The 19,865-nt window shown below is 36.6% G+C and overlaps 1 protein-coding gene across 2 annotated transcripts in view; it reads left to right on the top strand.

The window, feature by feature from the left end:
- The first annotated feature begins 1,513 nt into the window (after nucleotides 1-1,513).
- Nucleotides 1,514-19,865, top strand: part of pafah1b1a (platelet-activating factor acetylhydrolase 1b, regulatory subunit 1a) — a 53,047-nt gene continuing 34,695 nt past the window's right edge. Inside the window, exons 1-2 of one of the 2 annotated variants that reach the window (XM_005157575.6) lie at nucleotides 1,514-1,831; nucleotides 19,609-19,859. In XM_005157575.6, coding sequence (XP_005157632.1) covers nucleotides 19,828-19,859 — 32 coding nt within the window. In that variant the 5' untranslated portion in view covers nucleotides 1,514-1,831; nucleotides 19,609-19,827. 2 annotated transcript variants of the gene reach the window in all.

The raw sequence follows: 19,865 nt of genomic DNA, 5'->3' as shown, positions 1-19,865 counted from the left end.
AAGAAGATCCTGTCTTTAGAGTGTCCTTGCACCAGACACTTAGCCTCAGGTTGTTGTTTTTTCTCTGAGCTGTAGTGTTTAAAAATAACAAGTAGCCAATCTCTGCAGTCAACAATGCTAACTATGACCTCAGTCGAATATATTCAAGCTTCCATAGTTACATCTTTCATAGTGAACAATCCAGTGGATTCAAGCAGTGTTTCCAATTTAACCGTAAAGGTCATTTTCATAATAATACGATTCACCAAATAGTGATGTGTTCCTGTTATTTAGCAAAGCAGCAAGATTTTAATTAATAACTGCTTACATGATGAACCAATTCGATGTGGTGTAGATGTTTAGGACTTTTTTTTATTTTTAAAGGAATGTTGGGCATTATTGACAAGATGCAGATACAAAATAGTATTTTTTTTATTCATCTATGCTTTTTGAGTTTAAATCTTTAAACTGAAACATCTCAAATGTCTTCCTGGTTATAATTTGCATAATATACTTCAAACACAGTTTAATCACAAATGTTAGTGTTTCTTTTTCTGTGTGAAAGCCTGCATATAATACAAAGAACATGATTTTTTTGTAATTGGCTTGTTTAAATGTTATTTCAGCAAATGATTTGCTGTGGAACAGTAATTCTTTTAAATATATATTACAATTAATACACCACCATCCTCAGTCTGCAACACATTTGGTTAAACATTTGGCTGAAAAAACCCTGCATGGACCCATTCTAAACTAGAATGTCATCAAAAAAATATGATTTTATTTCATTTAGAGCATTTGGTGTCTAAAAAAGACCTTGTATTTTCGTTGTTCATTTACAAAAACAGTTTCTGTGGATTTCCTTTATCTTTTTTTGTTGCTGATTTGTTTTTCCTGTTTTTGACCTGAAATATGTTTCATCATGCCCTTTTGCGTGTCTTTTGGTTTCTTTAGTGAGTGGAATTCAATGTCAATTCTTTTAAATAACAATCTAATTATTTTTTTGGTTGAGTATCTTTTTGTATTAAAATGAATAAAGAAACTAGAAAACAACATGCGATTATATCTTCATCCACGTTGTCTCTAAACACAACATTCTCTTTGTTTTCAATATTATCTACATTGTTTAAATGAATTAAGGATTCTATTTACACTACACATGAACTATTGAAGGCTGTTACAGTTATAGACACGTAAATATTTAGCTTTAGCTGACTGAAAGTTACATTTGAAGCATGAATCATCGTAATATAGCTGGTTTATGCACCTGACATATGACACAGGTGCTGTTTTCACGCCAGCTGGGACTCGAACTCACAAATAAAGGCCACGCGCTCTGAATTGAACCCAGATTAAAATCACTGATGTGGGTCATGTGAGAAATAATGTTTCACGCTCCATTTTTGTAGTTATCTGCGATACTGCGTGAATATTTATTAAAGTAACGCCCACTGTATTTGAAAGGAGGGTGTGAGATTGAAGGGCGTGCGCGCTCCCGCCTGCAGAAGTCAGCCGATGCGCGCCCCCGTGCCGTGTAGAGGCGAATGCGGCGCTGCAAGGAGGCAGACCCCGAGACTTCAGCCCCCCTTTTCAACACGAAAATAACACTTTTGTCGTCCATTATCAGCTTCTTCTGAGGAATAACTTTCAGCGCTGACTCTGTATGGTAAGAACGGGCCATTTATGTCTCTATTCGCAATTAGGTTTGATCACAATCGCCGGCTGAAGAGCTGTTGTGGCTGTAATTTTTGCGCCTCCTTTTCCTCGGTGTCTCAAAATGGCGGACGCGGCCGTTGGAGGAATACTTCAGCTTCTGTTTTTCTTCACTACTCCTAAATATAGCGACAGCTTCGTGAGTGTACATTTCGCATTACACTTCACAAATACAAATTAATTTAGCGCAAGTTTGAAGTTTTAGCGGCTTATTAGAGATGTGTTCTGCGGATCAACACGTCGTTTCATCAATGTCATGTTAGCTAGCAACAGTTGGCTAACGCCCGTGTCAACACATACATCTGTTTTAATACCTCTGTTTGTTACATTTAAAGTTGACCTTGCCATATTTTATCATGTGTGTGTACATACAGGAAATTCAATTCGTTAACAACGTTTGCTACGTACCGGTTGAAAATAAAGGAGGTGACGAGGGCTGTGTTTCAAAACCTAGCGAACTTCCTATCTAGACAGCATGTTTGCGGTTAGATATGATGGATAACCATTAACCTTTTAAAACATGACGTGTTCAGTATTCAAACGAGCTTCAAAATTGTCGTACATCTCGGTTAGTCTCTCAAAACATGACGAGACACTTCAACTGGAAATCCCTTTTTTCCGTTTACCTCAAGGTTATGGGGTAAAACGGCGTGTTTGACAATTGTTAAGCTCGTTTGTATATAAAATATGGCATCATTAGAGAACATTTGGACTAGTCGGACTTGTACCTATGTTGAGCTGGTCTCAAATGTAGGTCAGCTGATTCCCCCCTCTCTTCATGCAGACCCGATATTTCTATGTGCAGTGGGACACTGAGGTGATCTGTCATGTTGTGCTGCGATTATCACTCCTGCAGTATTTTTTTGGCCAAATTTCCACGTCATTGCTTAAGGCAGCAATAAATGTGCTAATTTAACTACTGCTTGCTCGCTGCATAACTAACAATATCTTGCATGCAAATGTAAACATGCTGAAGAGGCAAGTGTGTACATGTTGCTTATCAAGGTGTGAATGCTTTGAATAAATGTGGTAACGTGTGCTTTTGGATGTACTGTAATCGTTATGGTTTATGATATTGTGCCAGGTTTGCTGTACACTCCCTTAAGTAGTTTGACAGCTGTCTTGGATGGTTACGGATTGCTTGTTAAAGTTTGAATTAAGTTCACTTAACAATGTCATGCGTGCGTAATCGTTTTCTCACAAAGGCGGCATTTATTTAATGAGTATTTCATGAATCAAAATATTGTTATTTAATAGTTTTTCTGTAATTGATTGTGTTAGATATATTTCAAAATTTACAATGTTTATATTGCACATTTTGTGTTATTTTCTTTATAGTGCATCTGGAAAGAATTCATAGCGCTTCACTTTTTCCACACTTTTTGTCATGTCACATCTTTATTTCTAAATGGATTAAATTAATTTGTTTCCTAAAAATTCTACACACAATACCCCAATCTTTTTTTTAATTGTTGCAAATTTATTAAAAATAATAAAAGCAAGGTAAGTTTATTTAAAAATAAATAAAAATAATAAACCTGAAAAATCACATGTACATAAGTATTCCCAGCCTTTCAATACTTTGTTAATGCACCTTTGGCAGCAATTACAGCCTCAAGTCTTTTTGAATATGATGCCACAAGCTTGGCACAACTGGCCTTGGGAGTGTTTGCCCATTCCTCTTTGCAGTACCTCTCAAGCTCTATCAGGTGGGATGGGAAGTGACGGTGTACAGCCATTTTCAGATCTCTCCAGACATGTTCAATAGGATTTAGGACTGGGGTCTGGCTGGGCCACTCAAGAACATTCACCGAGTTGTTGTGAAGCCACTCCATTGATATTTTGGCGCTGTGCTTTGGGTCATTGTCCTGCTGGAAGATGAACCGTTGCCCCAGTCTAAAGTCAAAAGCACTCTGATGCAGGTTTTCATTCAGGATGTCTCTGTACATGGCTGCATTCATCTTTCCCTCTATCCTGACTAGTCTTCCTGTTAGGGCTGCTGACCAAAATCATAATCACAATTATTTTGGTCATAATTGTAATCACGATTATTCAAAACGATTATCAGTTGAAGTCAAAATTATTCGCCCTTCTGTGAATTTATTGTTATATATAAATTTCCCAAATTATGTTTAACAGAGGATTTTTTTACAGTATTTCCTATAATATTTTTTCTTCTGGAGAAAGGCTAATTTGTTTTATTTCAGCTAGAATAAAAGCAGGTTTAAATATTTTGAAACCCATTTTAATAGCTCGATATTATTAGCCCCCTCAAGTAATATATATTTTTGGTTGTCTGCAGAAGAAACTACTGTTATACAATGACTTGCCTATTTACCCTAATTAAGCCTTTGAATGTCACTTAAAGCTAAATACTAGTATCTTGAAAAAATCTACTACAATATAATGTACTGTCATCATACCAAAAATAAAATAAGTTGAGAAAAGAATGTTGAGAAAATAAATGAATTTAATAAATTTTGGAATAAGTCCAGATGCACTGTAGATGATCAATAAATCCTTGCAAGTTAATCCACTGAAAGTTTGTTTGGTAACTTTCAGTTAAAGTTCCTCTGCGTCTGCATTTGAGTGGCGATCCTTCTTTGTTGGCGTCAGTTTGACTGTTTCAGCCACAATATTCTTAAAGGTCCTATGAAGTTAACAGACTGAAACTAGCGTATAAAATTTAACTTGTATCTGTTAGCTAGTGTGCTTCAAAACAGTGAAAAAATTAGCATTAAGAAAATATAAAAGTGATCTTAACATCCAAAGCTTTGTCACTTCTGCCTAAATGGGTACATTTTTTTTCATGGCACCTCATACTTCAGTTTCTCATCAATAGTATCTGACATGCCTCGCCCCCTTCAAGACGCTTCTCTCTTTTAAAAATTTTTTTATTTAATGTGCTTTATCCCAATCACTCTCTTTGGTATAGCTGTTATAAACGTAATGCTTTTGGCTGTTTTTTAAAAGCGTAGAAGCTACTCTGTTCCACCCTCTTTTCATTTTTCAGTTGAGATTAAATCAAACATTGAATAAAAATGCGCATCTCAAAGCAGTTTGCGGGACATTTGACCACACACCTTTAATTGTCACTACGAGGGAATGATTTACGAAAAGAAAGCCCCGTCACCTTCTCAATATTCTTTTTCAGTTGGAAGTACATCAATGTACTTAAGCATAAGTCTCAGCAACTTCTGGTTCATGTGGACTTTTTTTCGTTTTGTGACGCGATTTCAAGATTCTTTGATAATATATTTAAAAAGTTAAATATAAAGTTCAAATACATAGCCCAGTGATTCAGTCATTTAAATAGTTATCTGTTAATTGTATTTTATCTATTTGTTATTATCTGGATAATTCTGCAGATGTATTTTTTTTTATATTTTGCCATAGGAATTAAGCAAAATGTTTTAAATGGCCTTCAGGATTTGAAAAATGTTTCTGTTTTACTGTTTTGTATTTAACGTATCAAGTTAAACACAGCAAAAAATATTTAAACTATTTTGTTTAGACGGTGCAAAAGTTTCTGAATTTAATATTTTAGAATTAAAATAGTTGTTCTGTATGTGTTGGCTGTTTTTTTTTTCATGCATAAGAATCTGAAAAATGTTTATTAATAATTGTCAACCAATATATCGGCTGTTGGCCTCTAAATATAAATAGTTATTGGTTATCAATATTCAGTTGAACAAAGTTTCAGCTCTGTTGTGCATCAGTGTATTTTTAAAGGTGAAAAAAATTATGTTAACTTTTGTATTAATGAAAAAGTTGGGCTTTTTAAATTTATTTATAACTTTAATAGCAAAAAAAAAATTTAATTCTGACTGTGAGAGGCCTAATAGAGAAATCTGTTATTTCTAATGTAAATAGTTTTTATAACATAAGTGTCTTTTTCTCACTTTTTAAAATACATTTTATGCAGTCTTAATAAAAAAAGGTGATTTTGTACTTTCCTCCAAATAAAGTAAACTTAGATTCACTTTGTGAAGTACTCTGTGAACTCTAGTTAGTGACATTGAGCTCACGTCTGGTCATCATTTTAACTCTGTGCCATTCAGATGAGCTGCTACTTGACAATCCCTTAGTGGAAATGTACTGTGATCCACTAATAATGGCAATGCCATCAAGGGAATGGGAGAAGTGATTACTAGTCCAGACTTAATTGGCCGGCTGTCTTTACCAGCTTGCACAATTTCACAAAGAGGGATGTTTCCTTTTGCCATCTGTCTTAAAATAAAGAAACTATTGAAATGACAGACTTACAGGACTGTTTTATGGGCTCAAGATGCATGGGAAATGCTGTTAACAGATTAGACCTCCTCATGCACCATTTGTGTGTATTAGTCTAGTGTTGGAATACTCCTCAGTATATTGCTACTAAGTAAACGGTGAAAAAAAGCAGATGCCAGATTTCTTTGTTTCATTCTTTGTCTTAATCACATGCTCTTGTAAGTGCGCAGCATTGATCTTTTTATAGCAGTTACAGATAATCACTACTGGACTGTTTTGCCTGGTTGATGGGCTTGGCTGCACACTGACGTTTGCTAGAGCCCCTTGGCCAAAAACGAAAGGATAATTGTGAGTTTGTGCAATCCCAACAGGCAGTTGGTAATGACTGGGATAGAGGTGGCGTGGAACAAAGTACTGTTGCTGTGGGTTTGGTGAGCTCACTGAATGTGTGTCTGCAAAGAGGAGGTCATAATGTGTTTCAGTGCCTGTAGGGAACAGTAATTTGTTCACCATGGCAACTAAAAGCTAAGCTGTTTGATGTGTGAAATGTAGATTTCAAGATGGTGGTCAGTTTGCTTTATCAATAACATTTTGTCATTTGTTTTTGAAGCAGTCAGGTGATGTACTGAAATGGCCTGGATTATAAGGTATGGGGCAGTTTGGTATAAAGTATGACTTAACCCTGTGCTTTTGAGAACTGCTTGCATGCTGACGGGCCAGATTTTTAGACTTTTCTTTTTGTTAGCACTTTAAAAATGAATGTGCTTTGATCTCACAAAATGCAAACCAGTCACAAAACCACTTCAGTGAACATATACAGACTCCACAATATTAACAGCAATAAGCTAGATTTTGTTTAGTTTTCCTTAAGTGTTTTTTTTTTTTACCCTAAGAAGGCTTTCACACCCATAGCTGGTGAAAAATACACACTTTGCCCCGTTTACACTAATACTTCCTAGTGTTGAAATGACACTTTAGGATGAAAATGATCCACATCCGCAAAATGTTTTTACGTAGCATTTCTGAACAGCCCTCCATCCGCTGAAAAGGCACATCACGTGACCACACAGACACAGCCACACACACACACACACACACACACACACACACACACACACACACACACACACACACACACACACACAGAGACTTACATGCGCTCCTCTGAGCTCCAAAGACGAGCAGTGCACGTCAGACAGTTTATCAAGGGGATGTACTGCTGGATCGCATCTCACTATAGTTGTTGAACTTGATATTCAGACATCCTAAGTCTCCCGGAAGCAAACGAGTGATAATCTCCCGGAATCGCGTCTACCTCCCGGTCCTCAAATAAGTTGTGCACCCTTCTCACCCCCGGATTCCTCCTCGCTCCTCAGAAATGTTGCCGTCGTGCGCACTCTGTAAAACAGATCCCCCACCCCCATAAAAAAAAAAAAACAAACACTTTTACCGGTAGGAATAAAATACTATAAATAAAATATAAAATGCTTTTTTTTCTCTTTTTATAGCTATATGACTATTAACAATGCCTAAAACACTGTGACATAGCCTAGTTTGTTAGTTCATTGAATCATTGCTTTTTACGACTGAACCGCTCTAGAGTCTGTTTAAAGTGATTCAGACCAATTGTTTTAGGGTGCTTTCACACCTACACTTTTGTTTCGGAACGTGTCTTGATTGCCCAGTTAGCGCGGTTTGTTTGGCATTTGTGAACAGGGCAATCGCGCTCTGTTCCGCGCCAAAGTAATCGCTCCGAGATCGCTTGAATGAGGTGGTCTCGGCTCGATTGAAACGAACCCTGGAGCGGTTCGATTACAGTGAGAAAGCGATCCGATCCGAGCATGGTTATATCACAGTGTTTTATGGATATGTAATAGGCATACGGCTATATGTAGAGAGAATTATGAGTAGGGCAGGAAGTTTCGCGAGTCTCCGGATGCCCGCAAATGATTGATGATCTCCCGGTAATCTCGCATCTTCCTCCCGGTCCTCAAATAGGCTATGTCGCGCACCCTTCTCACCCCTCCCAACCGCATCTCTCCTCAGACACATCGCGCGCACCCTGTGAATCACCACCAAACCACCACCTCTCATGACAGCTTAGCGGGACGCTGCAAAATAAACCCTGAAACTCTGACCAATGTGAGGAGAGTTTACTCGCACGTGACTTGTTAGCTCTTTTGGACCGATTAGAAACTTTGCAGTGTGAAAGTGAACCGCACCAAGAGCAACAATGTAACAATTGTAATCTTTGTTTCGGAACAACTGAATCGATTCACAGGTGTGAAAGCACCCTTAGAGTGCTTTCACATCTGTAGTTCGCTTCATTTGGTCCGGACCAAGTGCAATAAATGATACATTGTTGCATCTTCTGTCGTCTTTGGGTTGTTTTCACACCACACTGCTGGCTTCGGTCCGAACTAGTTGAAACGAACCAAAATGCAGTCATCTGACAAATCCATATCTCTCATTGGCCAGATGTTGTTATACATATTTCCTAAACTGCTTATTGATTGGTCAGAATTCACGTGCCAGTGAACTCCCGCAGGTAAATTAAACCTTTTACTCTGGAGGGACGACTGCGCTGGCTGATTGTATCCCTGCTTTAGACAAACTATATATTAAGAAAATGAAGCGCGGCCGCAGCTGGAAAACAGTGTTTAATGCATCGCTCGTCACTTCAGGAGGAGGCGTGAATTAATTTAGCTAAACTGCAACATGGTCATCTTGCGGAAATATTACCAACGATCCATCAGGTAATGTTTTCCCCTCTCTTTGTTGGTAAAGCGCTGTCAACAAATATTTTTCCTCCATATCCCATAATGCACAGCGCATCGGCCTACGGCAGCTGAATTAGTCCAAAACGCGTAGTACTTTTTGCGGTTGGACCTGTTTTAGTACGGATCATATTCTCACCACAAACGAACCGATCCAAGGTTTGTTTGAAAGCATACCGAGACCACCTCTTCAAGCAGGTCTCGGTACGCTAATTTGGTCCGCTTTTGGTGCGCACTTGAGTACGATTGCTGCATTCTCACCTGCCCAAACGAACCGTACCAAAAAGGGAAATGAACTCTAGTGCGATTCAATCGAACTAAATAAGGCAGGTGTGAAAGCACCCTTAGTTTCACATATGCCCAAATAAACAGAGCTAAGGGGGCAAATGTGGCAGGTCCCAAACAAACGTCTAGGTTTGAGTTTGTAACTTAGGGCCACATTACATCTTGGATAGTCTGAGAATAAGTAGTTACTAGGGTTGTGACGGTGAGGAAATTTCCCCACCGGTTAATCGACATGTGACAACACCGGTAATACCGGTATCACTGTGGGAGTGGGCGTTTCTTCTTTTCCTCTTTTTTTTCTGCTTTTAAATAGCTTGTAAATGTGTGCATATAATACTTTCACTTTCAGTTTTGCGGAAGTTGCCAATTCGGCATCAATTGTTTGAATGGACGAAAAGGAAACTACAAAAAAAAATCACTGTTATTACACAAAACATAACTTTTATTAACATAAAGAATAAAACACAACAATGCTACACGCTGAAAAAACTGTGGAAATTGGAATCATACAAATAACAACCATAAACGCCTATATTATATAACAGCTTTAACAGTCCTTAAGAACAATTCGTTTATAAAATACATTATTAACGAATCTGTAGGCTATTGACGAATAAACCGAATATGAAATATGATCCTTGCATAATGATCACAACTAAACAAGCTGGCACTCATTTTATATATAAACTATGAATAAAAAATGTTAAGAATTGGAACATTATTTAAAAAATCTACAGGCTAAATAAAAGCGCCTATGTCAGAGCTAAACATCACCGCACACGTGTCAGTTTAAAGCTTCTCTAAAGATCAGACAACATATACAGATCACACAATCTCAATAAACAACATGTAAATGTACAAATATTTCGATAAGTATTGTTATGGAATATTTATAACTATATGATCTTGCTTTTTGGTTATATCGGCTTTGATCTCTCTTACAAGCGGTAGTTACAGGCGCTGCATAAGGGCGTCTCACACTGTCAGTGGCGGAATACACACAGCACTGGCAAGACGTTTTATTTGTTGCAGATTTGCGTGTTGTTCCTTTTCAAAAAATAGGCCTACCTTTTATTTTTTATATCTCTCAAGTAATGTTGTCTATCGAGTAACATAATCTCCCTTTGATTGGAGTTCAGTGCGCAGTAAGACTATTGACCAACACCGACCTGCAAGTTTACACGCTGCATAGACTGTACAGGTCCACAGCTCTGGTGTGGTTATGAATTACATGATTTAAATGACAGCGAGACATGCTACGTTTAGTTTTTATTGTAAAATATACATTATAACCCAGTACACAGTAAAATAATGTTTTGAATGGCTTGTCTATTGACGGTGTATATAGCCGTTAGTTAAATAGGCTGAGCATATTTTCATTAATATTAAAACACATTAATACAAACTAGCCACCTTTTGATTTTTTTTCGTTAACGTGTATTTTTATCAAACGAAAAATGCAATGAATTGTTTATTTTGGTTTTCATTTTATTCGAATTAATAGGCCTATAATTTATAGGCTACACAAATATCTTTGGCTCCAATTGCGTTTTTACAGATATCCTACCAATAGACTTTTTTGGCTCAAAGACATTTATGCCTGTTTTCAGGGGTGTATTTTGACAGATTTTGCAAAGGCTTCAGCTATTCTACCTGTCAGCTGCACCTGCCTAAGTTTTGCGACTTGACTTGTGTTGCGGCTCGATGTCTGAGAGAGAGAGAGATCAGTCCTCAGATTCGATGTGTGGCCGCATGACTCGGTTACTTTATTGCAATTTTTAAATACAGGCTCATCTAAATGAACTTTTCATTCGATTAAATATTTCCAGACAGACGAAGCAACTTTCGGTTTTTGAAGAGAGCGTCCTCAGTTATAAATGATGCGCGCACACACAGGATGCGGTCTTGTCGGCCTATTTATTATGGATTTTTTAACTTTAAACACATAATCAATCAAGTGGAAAAAAGAACAGCTGAACTTCGGAAAAAGTGCTTGCGTTGCCACGATGTTGTTTCTCTGCAGTTGGATTGTCAATGGCTGCATTGCTAAATCACTCGTTTTAATAAAAAAAATAAGATATTTATTTTTAAACATTGTGAGATGATGATCGCGTGATTTTTAAAATGAGAGTATGCGTTGCGTATTTATGGCCATTAATCTCTCCACGACCCACCCATAGTTAAACATGAAGGTGGGTGTATAAATTAGTAATGTTTCCTCTAGATGCTGCCACCTTTGTCAGGCAAAGTTTGCAGATTGCCTCATTAACGTCTTCAGGTTCTCTTTTTCATTTGGGTTGAACCCAAAATATTGCCAAACAGGCCCTTTTGCATTGCGTTTTGACAATAAATCGTCCGCCATCCTCTTTCTGCAAATTCGACTCCTCTTTTCTCCTCACGTGATATGAAATATGAAGCATTGTAGCTATGTTCAGATGATAATTATAGAGCATGCTCTCGTTATAAGTCAATTATTTATAATTATATTTTCCATTTATTTAAAATAAATGTTTAATAAAAAAAAGAATACTTAAAAAAACAAATGTGGGTACGGTGTCACGGTGGAAAAGTGATCAACACCGTCTATCGTGGCAAGCCTAGTAGTTACTCTCTTTTTTTTTTTTTTTTGTAAATTATTCATTAAAATGTTTTGTTTAGCAAAGACCAAGCTAATATGTTGCTGAAGATGCTAATATGTTATATGCTAATATGTTATGTTGATAGCTAATAGCTAATATGTTGCTGAAGATGACATTTTAATAAAACAGTCAAAATGAAATTGGTTATTATTAGAGCCGTTCTTGCTCTTTTTATATCATTAAAATTGCTGCTATCATCAAGCACTTGCCTTGCTGTTAAATCCTCCAGTTAATAGGGAAAAAGACATTTGTGCCCATCCCATGTAATGCTTTTAAGATTGGCAAGCCTGCTGGGTTGTCATGACATGGTGATTTGATTTCTACTTCTCTGTATTTTTCAGTGATTATCTGAACCGTTGTACTGACAGGCCTGTCAGCATATCAGAGCCTCTCATGTTGTCCATAGTTCAAGTGGCTCTTGAAAGTGGCAATTTACAGTTGGACATTTGACCCAGCAGGTCAATTACTGATAAAGACTGTTCTCTGGTTTTTACTAATAATACTTGATTTGAAATCTCTTTTACTCACTTAATTGCTGTTGTTTTTGTCTCACCTCAGGCTCTTTGTGGCTCAGTGATTTAATTTATCAGATTTATGTTTGGTAAACGTGTGAAATGTCTAATGGTTTAGTGTTCAACTTGGGAGAGGAATGCAGGGTTGACCACTTGGTCATCTTGTGTAGTGCCACAGACCCTGTATTGCAAGATGTCGGCCTTAAGAGGATTATAGTGTTTCTCCTTAGAAAACAACTAACTCTAATATCTGGATTAGATCACTATTAGTCAGTCTGTTTGTTTCAGAATGATATAAAAACACAGTGTGATTTAATTTAAATCACACTGTGAAAAGTTATGCTGTGATATAGGATAGGGCTGCTCGATTGAAAATGACAATCATGATTCTTTTGGTCATATTTGTAAACACAATTATTTGAAACTATTTAAGTCAAAATTATTCGCCCTTCTGTGAATTTTCTTTTTTTATATATGAATATAATTTGCTTGATTTCGGCGAGAATAAAAGCAGGTTTAAATATTTTGAAACCTATTTTAATAGCTCAATATTATTAGCCCCCTTAAGCAATATATATTTTTGATTGTCTGCAGAAAAATAAAAGCTACTGTTATACAATGACTTGCCTAATAACAATAATTAAGCCTTTGAATGTCACTTTAAGCTGAATACTAGTATCTTGAAAAATATCCAGGAAAATATAATGTACTGTCATCATAGCAAAGATAAAAGAAATCAGTTATTAGAAAGGAGTTTTTAAATCTTATGTTTAGAAATAGGTTGAAAAAAAAATCTTCTTTCCATTAAACAGAAATTGGGGGAAAAGAGTCGCTAATAATTCAGAAGGGCTAATAATTCTGACTTCAACTGCATACAGTTATTTTCCTCCCTGTAAATAAGGAAAGTGAAATAAATACAATAGAATAAAAATATTAAGCAAACTGTGTTTTAAGCATCTTCACTGTAAGAAAAAAAACTTTGATTATAGGTACAAAAGTCCTTTAGTTAGGAGCAGTGAGTGATTTTGTCCTATTGTTGTTTAATTAATAATAAAGACAGTCGGCAGCAGGAATATTGTGCGCTGTCACTTTAAGAATAGTGCGTTTCAGATATGGTTTTTTTCACGTGTCTTTTGATTCTAAACTTGTTTGTTTATTACACAAATGAGGGTTAATATGAACAATCACTAAACACTGTGCTCTGACACGTGCATTTATTTGACCATTAAATCGCTCGCATTAAGATGACTTTAGATTTGTGTGCTCTGCTCTTCTCCGTGGCTAAGGACGCGCACACACACACACAACAGCATGCGCTCTTTCGCGCTTTTAAAAACATGAATGATTGGAATGTACAATGAATAATGCGCATCCCGTGCTGTAAATGTTACATTACGGTACATGCTTTGTCATTTTCTTGTGGAACTGAGCTTTGCAACATGTGTAAAACTGGAAATGGGGCAGTATATGATGCAATAATCATTTCATCTCGATTCATGTGTTTTCATAATCGTTAGAAGCCGAAATCGAATCCAAATTTTCGATTAATTGCACAGCCCTAATTTAGGGTTGTCAAAGTCTAATTTAGATATTTGTCATAAACCTACATTCAAAATGTTTTGTGTGTCAGGGTGAGACTAATATAGAAACCAATGTGTCTTTTTTTTTTTTTGTTAACTTATGCTATGCTACATTCGAGACAAGTCTGAATTCTGAGTTTTGCTTAGAACGCTGATAGAAGTCACACATCTGACCTGTGACCTCATGTAATTTAATACTGCATTTGCTGTCAAAAATAAAACTACTTTTGTGTTTAACTTTGGGCTTTTGTGAGCAGGGCAGGAGAAAATTATATATATATGGCTGATTCCAGCGTTATGGACGTGACATTTGCAGTAAAAAAATGAAACGTATATTCTCAGAGAAGGTATATGTTAACAGTATATTGAAATATATGTTTATATTTTTCTTACCCCTTAACCATGGAGTTCAGGCATCAAAAAAATATCAGTCTATGCAGGTGTTTTATATTTAAAATGACGGCAAAATGAATGCGTTACGGACGTGACAAAAAAAAAGACATGAGTTTTGTGAGTTGACATACTTTGTGAAAATTCTGTGAATGAAAATGCAGAAGCCAAAAAAATATATAACAGTCAAAAGGATAAGGGTTGGCTCTGCATGGGACATATATAATTAATTTTATTTAGTTTTTCATTTTTGCATTAATGAGGGAAAACTATCGTTACGGACGTGACTTGTCTTCGTTACGGACGTGACTGCTCTGAAATTGACAGTTGACATATTATGAAAATCAGATAAATGCTTTCAAAACTTGACCAAAGACCTATTTGTGGATATCTGTTGGGTGTGTAAACCAATAAACTTTAACCTCTGAGACATCTGAATGGTAAGGTTGCACAATTTATCAAACTTAAATAGATATCACCTTGTTATTTAATTCGTATTATGGCATGTGTGTTGTTAAAGGTTAACGCACGTTCGAATGTTCAAAACTCAATTCGGTAACAATGTTGCATGCTAACATGGTGCTTTTATACTCTGACTAATATAGAATTTATAATAAACATAATCAGCTATAATGGGCCTATGTTTAGCAGGCTCCTAAAGTTAGTGTTTCCAGACAAACTTGAATTAAATAATTGCCCGACTGTTGCGCAAGACCGTGTCTACGTGGAGAATATTTAAAATCTAGTTTTGTCACAGATATGGCAATATTATATTTGACAAAGTTTATTTTAGTTTATTCTAGTTAACGTGTTAGTTGATGGAATAAATAATTTAATTTCTCCACTCGCGCTTGCTTTCTTTTTCTCGTCGGCAGTCACTTCAGGACAGGTTGCAAAAAGTTCATACGCACCAGGGTGAGAGAGAAAACTTTAAAACTTAAGAAAGGTTTTGTGTAGGCTATGTTAAACAAGCATAGAAAAATAGTCATTGGTTGTAGGCATGTACGATGGATGACTATAATGTTTATATTTTTAGGCTATAGTTAACCGATTGTGTAATATTGAATTAAATATTTACAGCTGCAGGTCCTATCGATTTTCTAACAAATTTAATACTCATATAATGTAGTTAAAGCTTAGATCAATATCAAGATTTTATTCTTATTTTATTCTTATTCTTATTAAAATAATTTTAATAAGCACTCAAGCGCATTTGCCGGGTGCTGGAAATCTTTGAAAATGTTTCAATTTTAATGTAGGCTATAGCCAATTTTCAAGCTTTGAAAGTGCTATTTTGGATAAAGGGCTTGGAAAATGAATTGTGTCACTTTGATAATTTATCTTTATAAATAGTTATTTAATTAATGAAATAAAAAACATTTATGCTCTGCATGAAACGAAAACTCCGCTGTGGCCTGACCCGCGGCGTGCGCATTTTGAGCAGTGGGAAAAGACCAAATGCATGGAGGTTATTGATTATGCGCCTTGCGCGCCTCGCGTTTTGTCATTGCGCGCTTTGTGCACTCCAGAAGAAAAGCATGTTACCTCAGTGGCGTCTTTCATTCTTCAATCAAACGAAAGCAGAGGCGGGGTTTCCTTGGAGGTAACAGAAGTGTCAAGATGACTACGGCGAACTTTTTAATGACGGAGAGACTTGTGGTCGCTGTTTTAAGTCATCCAAAGTTGTATGACTTTACAAATCTTGAATTTCATAATGTTATTTAAAAATTTAAATTATGAAAACACTGACAGCAACACTCGCGCACAATAGACCAGCTGATTCAGTTGTTATCTATAGTGACATTCAAAAGAGCACCGTGCTCCTTTTCTTCTTGTCAACATAAAATGCATTGCAGAGCGCCTCACGTCTCTGGAATAAAGAAGCGCGTTCGTTGTGATCGGCTTTTATGAGCAACACATATTTGTTTACTCGCATGACAGTAACACGTGCAAACACACGTGCTTACAGATGTTTTTTGCCAAAAAAGGAAAATGAAAGAAGGATATTCTGGCCACCGTTTGACACAGGAGTTGACGAACCAGCGCTGATCCTGGTCGTCTGTGCTGCCTGGAGCCGCGTCATAAACTCAACTAGGCATATTCATGATTTAGTGCAGACTACAATCAACAAACCACCCTTTTTTCCATTTGGAAAATAACAGCTATTAATGGTTCTTATATACATTTTAAATAGCCTAATCTACAAATCAAACAAAGAAAAATATTTTATAACTTCGCACCAAACTGATGCTTTCATTTTACAGCTTATAAAACATGTATGCAAATTAATGCAGTATCACATGTAAATTACAAAATTGTTATATGCTTAGCCTATACTTTACAAAATGTATAGGTTCAAAGCCTTATGGTTCATCATTATCTTTCACTATAGGCAGCGCGTGCGCACATGAACCGCAAGTAAGACGGAGGAAATATAGGTTAAGTCATTATGGCCAATTATGGCAATATGTAAAATGTTGTTTTCTTATTAAACATTTATTTCTGAAATGTTACTAAAGTGGTTTATAGTTAAATAATGTTCAGTTCTTGATATAACATATGGATGTTATGTAATGTAAGTCAGTAATTGTAATGCAGCATCATAATGAACAAATATGCGCTAGTCATTGGCTTATATTAATAAGGAGTTCAAAAATGGTCACGTCCGTAACGCAAAATTGTGGTTGTTTAGAGCAAAGACCTGAGATGAGTTGCCGATTATAATTAGTATGGACATATTTTGGCTTTGTATACAAAGTTTCATTTTATTTGTTATAATATTTATTCCACAATATAAACTTTTTCATTAAATCGTTACGGACGTGACACGTGACCGAAGCTGCGTGATGTCTTAAATATGTAGCTCATAAATCAAAAGGGCAATAATGTTATGAAAAAGTAAGGATAATTATTTATACTACAGACTCCAATCCTTCTGCAGAATGATTACTGTTAACATAAAGCATGGAAAAGGTGAGTCTTTAACCCCTTTTTTGAAAGCACGAAAAGTGGTTGGATGATAATGAAAATTACCATTGGCACAATCCTCATATTTCATGGATAAACAAAACAATTTCCTTAATTCAACAAGAGCACATCATAACAATAAAATATAGACCTTAATAAGCAAATTGAAATAGGTTTTGTTATTTTGGTCAAAAGTTTATTTTTTCATGATAAGGTTGACATTTTCATGGAATTGCTCATATTTTTTTTGCTGAAGTGAGACAGAATCTTGCTGGAGCGGGACTGAAAAAATTGTCTCGTCTCTAGTTCACACTAATTTTATTCTGTAAACAGAATTGAAAGTTCAGTGCTAATCTCTGTGTATTTGAGAAACAAGATGTTTTTTTATGATCACAGAACTGGCTTTACTGACAAAATGCTCACAGTTGTGTGGCCCTACATTCTAGTGATATTAATGTAACTTGTTTCCTCTGAAAGTGGAAACAGAAAGCAATGCCTATTGTACTGCCCAAAGTACCAAAATGGCAAAATATACCATACCACTTTTTGGAGACTCTTTTGCAAGAGCAACTATTATAATGCAACAAGCCAGAGGTCTGAAAACAGAGGAAGTAAAGTGTTCATCTTAACTGAAAGCTACATCATGTTTGCTAGCCTCACGCATCATGCACCTGTCAGTCAGTCAGTCATCCAGCCAGCCAGTCAGTCAGCACGTAACCTCAAACGGTTAAACATATTGTGCACAGCACTGCGTTTACAGAAAAGTTTGCGCTGTTATAATTCACTTACATTTTATTATGTTTTAGTGCGATTTATAATCCGCTATTAAAAACAACAACAACAATGACTGAATGTTTTGAATGGGCAATGTAGCCGTGGAGGGATGCATTTTGGTCGCCGCCATGGAAGAATGAATGTAGCGGAAACCATGCTCTTTAAAAGTTCTCTGTAGTTGTCTTGACAACACAAACTGCTGCTCTGGGATGAGCCGCGTGCAAAATACTTGCGGCTGTTAGTAAACCATTCAAAAGATGCCCCTTTTAATGCAAAGGCGCATTCAATCGACCCCTTAAAGTTTGTTTCATTAAATGAGTAATAAATGTAGTTGTTTATTTTTAAGTAACTTTATGTAACTAAAAAGGCTATATCTCAGTGTTGGTTTTAATGCATTAATATTTACTAATAAGATTGTACTATAAATTGTTACCTATCATCCTATTGCCTTTTTTAAAATTACTCTGAACATGAATATACAGTAAAGCAATACACTAACAGGTGTAATTAAAAAAGTCATCTTTTTTGCATTTTAAATCAGTGTGATGAGACTGTGTATCATGATAAAAGCTTCAGCAATTAATTGCAACAAGAACATTTAAATTGAAAAAATCTAGCCACATGCTAAGATGCAAGAACAGGATTTGCTGTGTTGCTTGTGTTTCCTCCATTGTTGCTCACAGACTGTTCACATGCTATATCTAAAAACATGTGGAAAGCAAGAGATGTGTTGCCGCTTCTTTCTATTTGCACGCGGTTGCCAATTTTATTACTATAATTTTTTTGAGTCACAATCATGCAATATTAAGGCAAGGCAAGTTTATTTATGAAGCACATTTCATACACGGGGGCAATTCAAAGTGCTTTACATAAACAAGAATAAAAGAAACAGGTAAAATAAAAATCAAAACAAATAATACAAATGAGTAAAAAAAAAACAAAAAAAAAACAAAAACGGGTAAAATGTGATATAAAAGAATGAAGAAGAAGAGAAAAACATAATAGTGCAATCTGTCGGACACAGCACAGTGCTCATTCAGTAAAGGCACAGCTAAACGGATGTGTTTTCAGTCTTAATTTGAATGTGCTTAAGGTTGGAGCACATCTGATCTTTTCTGGAAGCTGATTCCAGCAGCGAGGGGCATAGTGGCTGATTCCCAATATTAGGGAATTTGTATGTCACTTAAAATTTCAATATCGAAATTTCCAATAGTTATCATGAAGGATAAGTTTGATTGTATGGCCCTCTCCTTATCTGTACTATCTTAAGGCAAGTTGTCAGTTTACACTTTAATAAATCTGGATATTGTATTATGACTCATGCATCATCCCCTACACAGTGCTCACTCTTAGCTGAGAGAAATCCACTAGCCTGCTTGTTACTGTCAAACCGTGGTTCTCACTGGAGTGCAGAAGTAGGTTGATGCTAAAATCTGGGTCAGCGGTCCCTTTTACACGTGTTCAGAGCTCCCGACAGGGGCAGCAGGAGTCCATAACAAAATGCTCCTCATAGCGGCTGATAGGGTGGACTGAATGCAGGCTAGAATGAGATGTGTGCTGGGGGAAATAAATAGAGCAGATGAAACACCTGAGGAAATGTGTGTTAGCCCCCCAAAGCTACTGTCTGAGAAACAGGATCAGTAGCATACTTCTGGTGTTGCTCAAAGCATGTATGGTCACTAATGTACCTGGATTACTCTTATTTGCATTCAACCAGGTCTGTAACGGTCACTGATGAATATGTCTCTTTCCTCCACAGATGCAGAGACTGTCTGGTTGGTAAATGCCTGCAGGCTGTCAATGTGTGGTGTACCTGGAGACTGTCTTTAAGGAGAAGTGTTTGGGGTGAGCTGCTGACCACCCTGCGAGCCGGACCCGGCGTCCTATCTCTGATCTCCTGCCAAGGAGACAGCAGTTTCTGCACACTCTACACCTGACCCCCATCCCCACCCCGTCCTGTCCCGTCCCTTCTGCCAACATGGTGCTGTCACAGAGGCAACGTGACGAGCTGTAAGT

The sequence above is a fragment of the Danio rerio genome, chromosome 15, assembly GCF_049306965.1.
Source record: "Danio rerio strain Tuebingen ecotype United States chromosome 15, GRCz12tu, whole genome shotgun sequence".
In the NCBI taxonomy this organism is placed as follows: Eukaryota; Metazoa; Chordata; class Actinopteri; order Cypriniformes; family Danionidae; genus Danio; species Danio rerio.
This window is presented reverse-complemented; position numbering and strand designations above follow the sequence as displayed.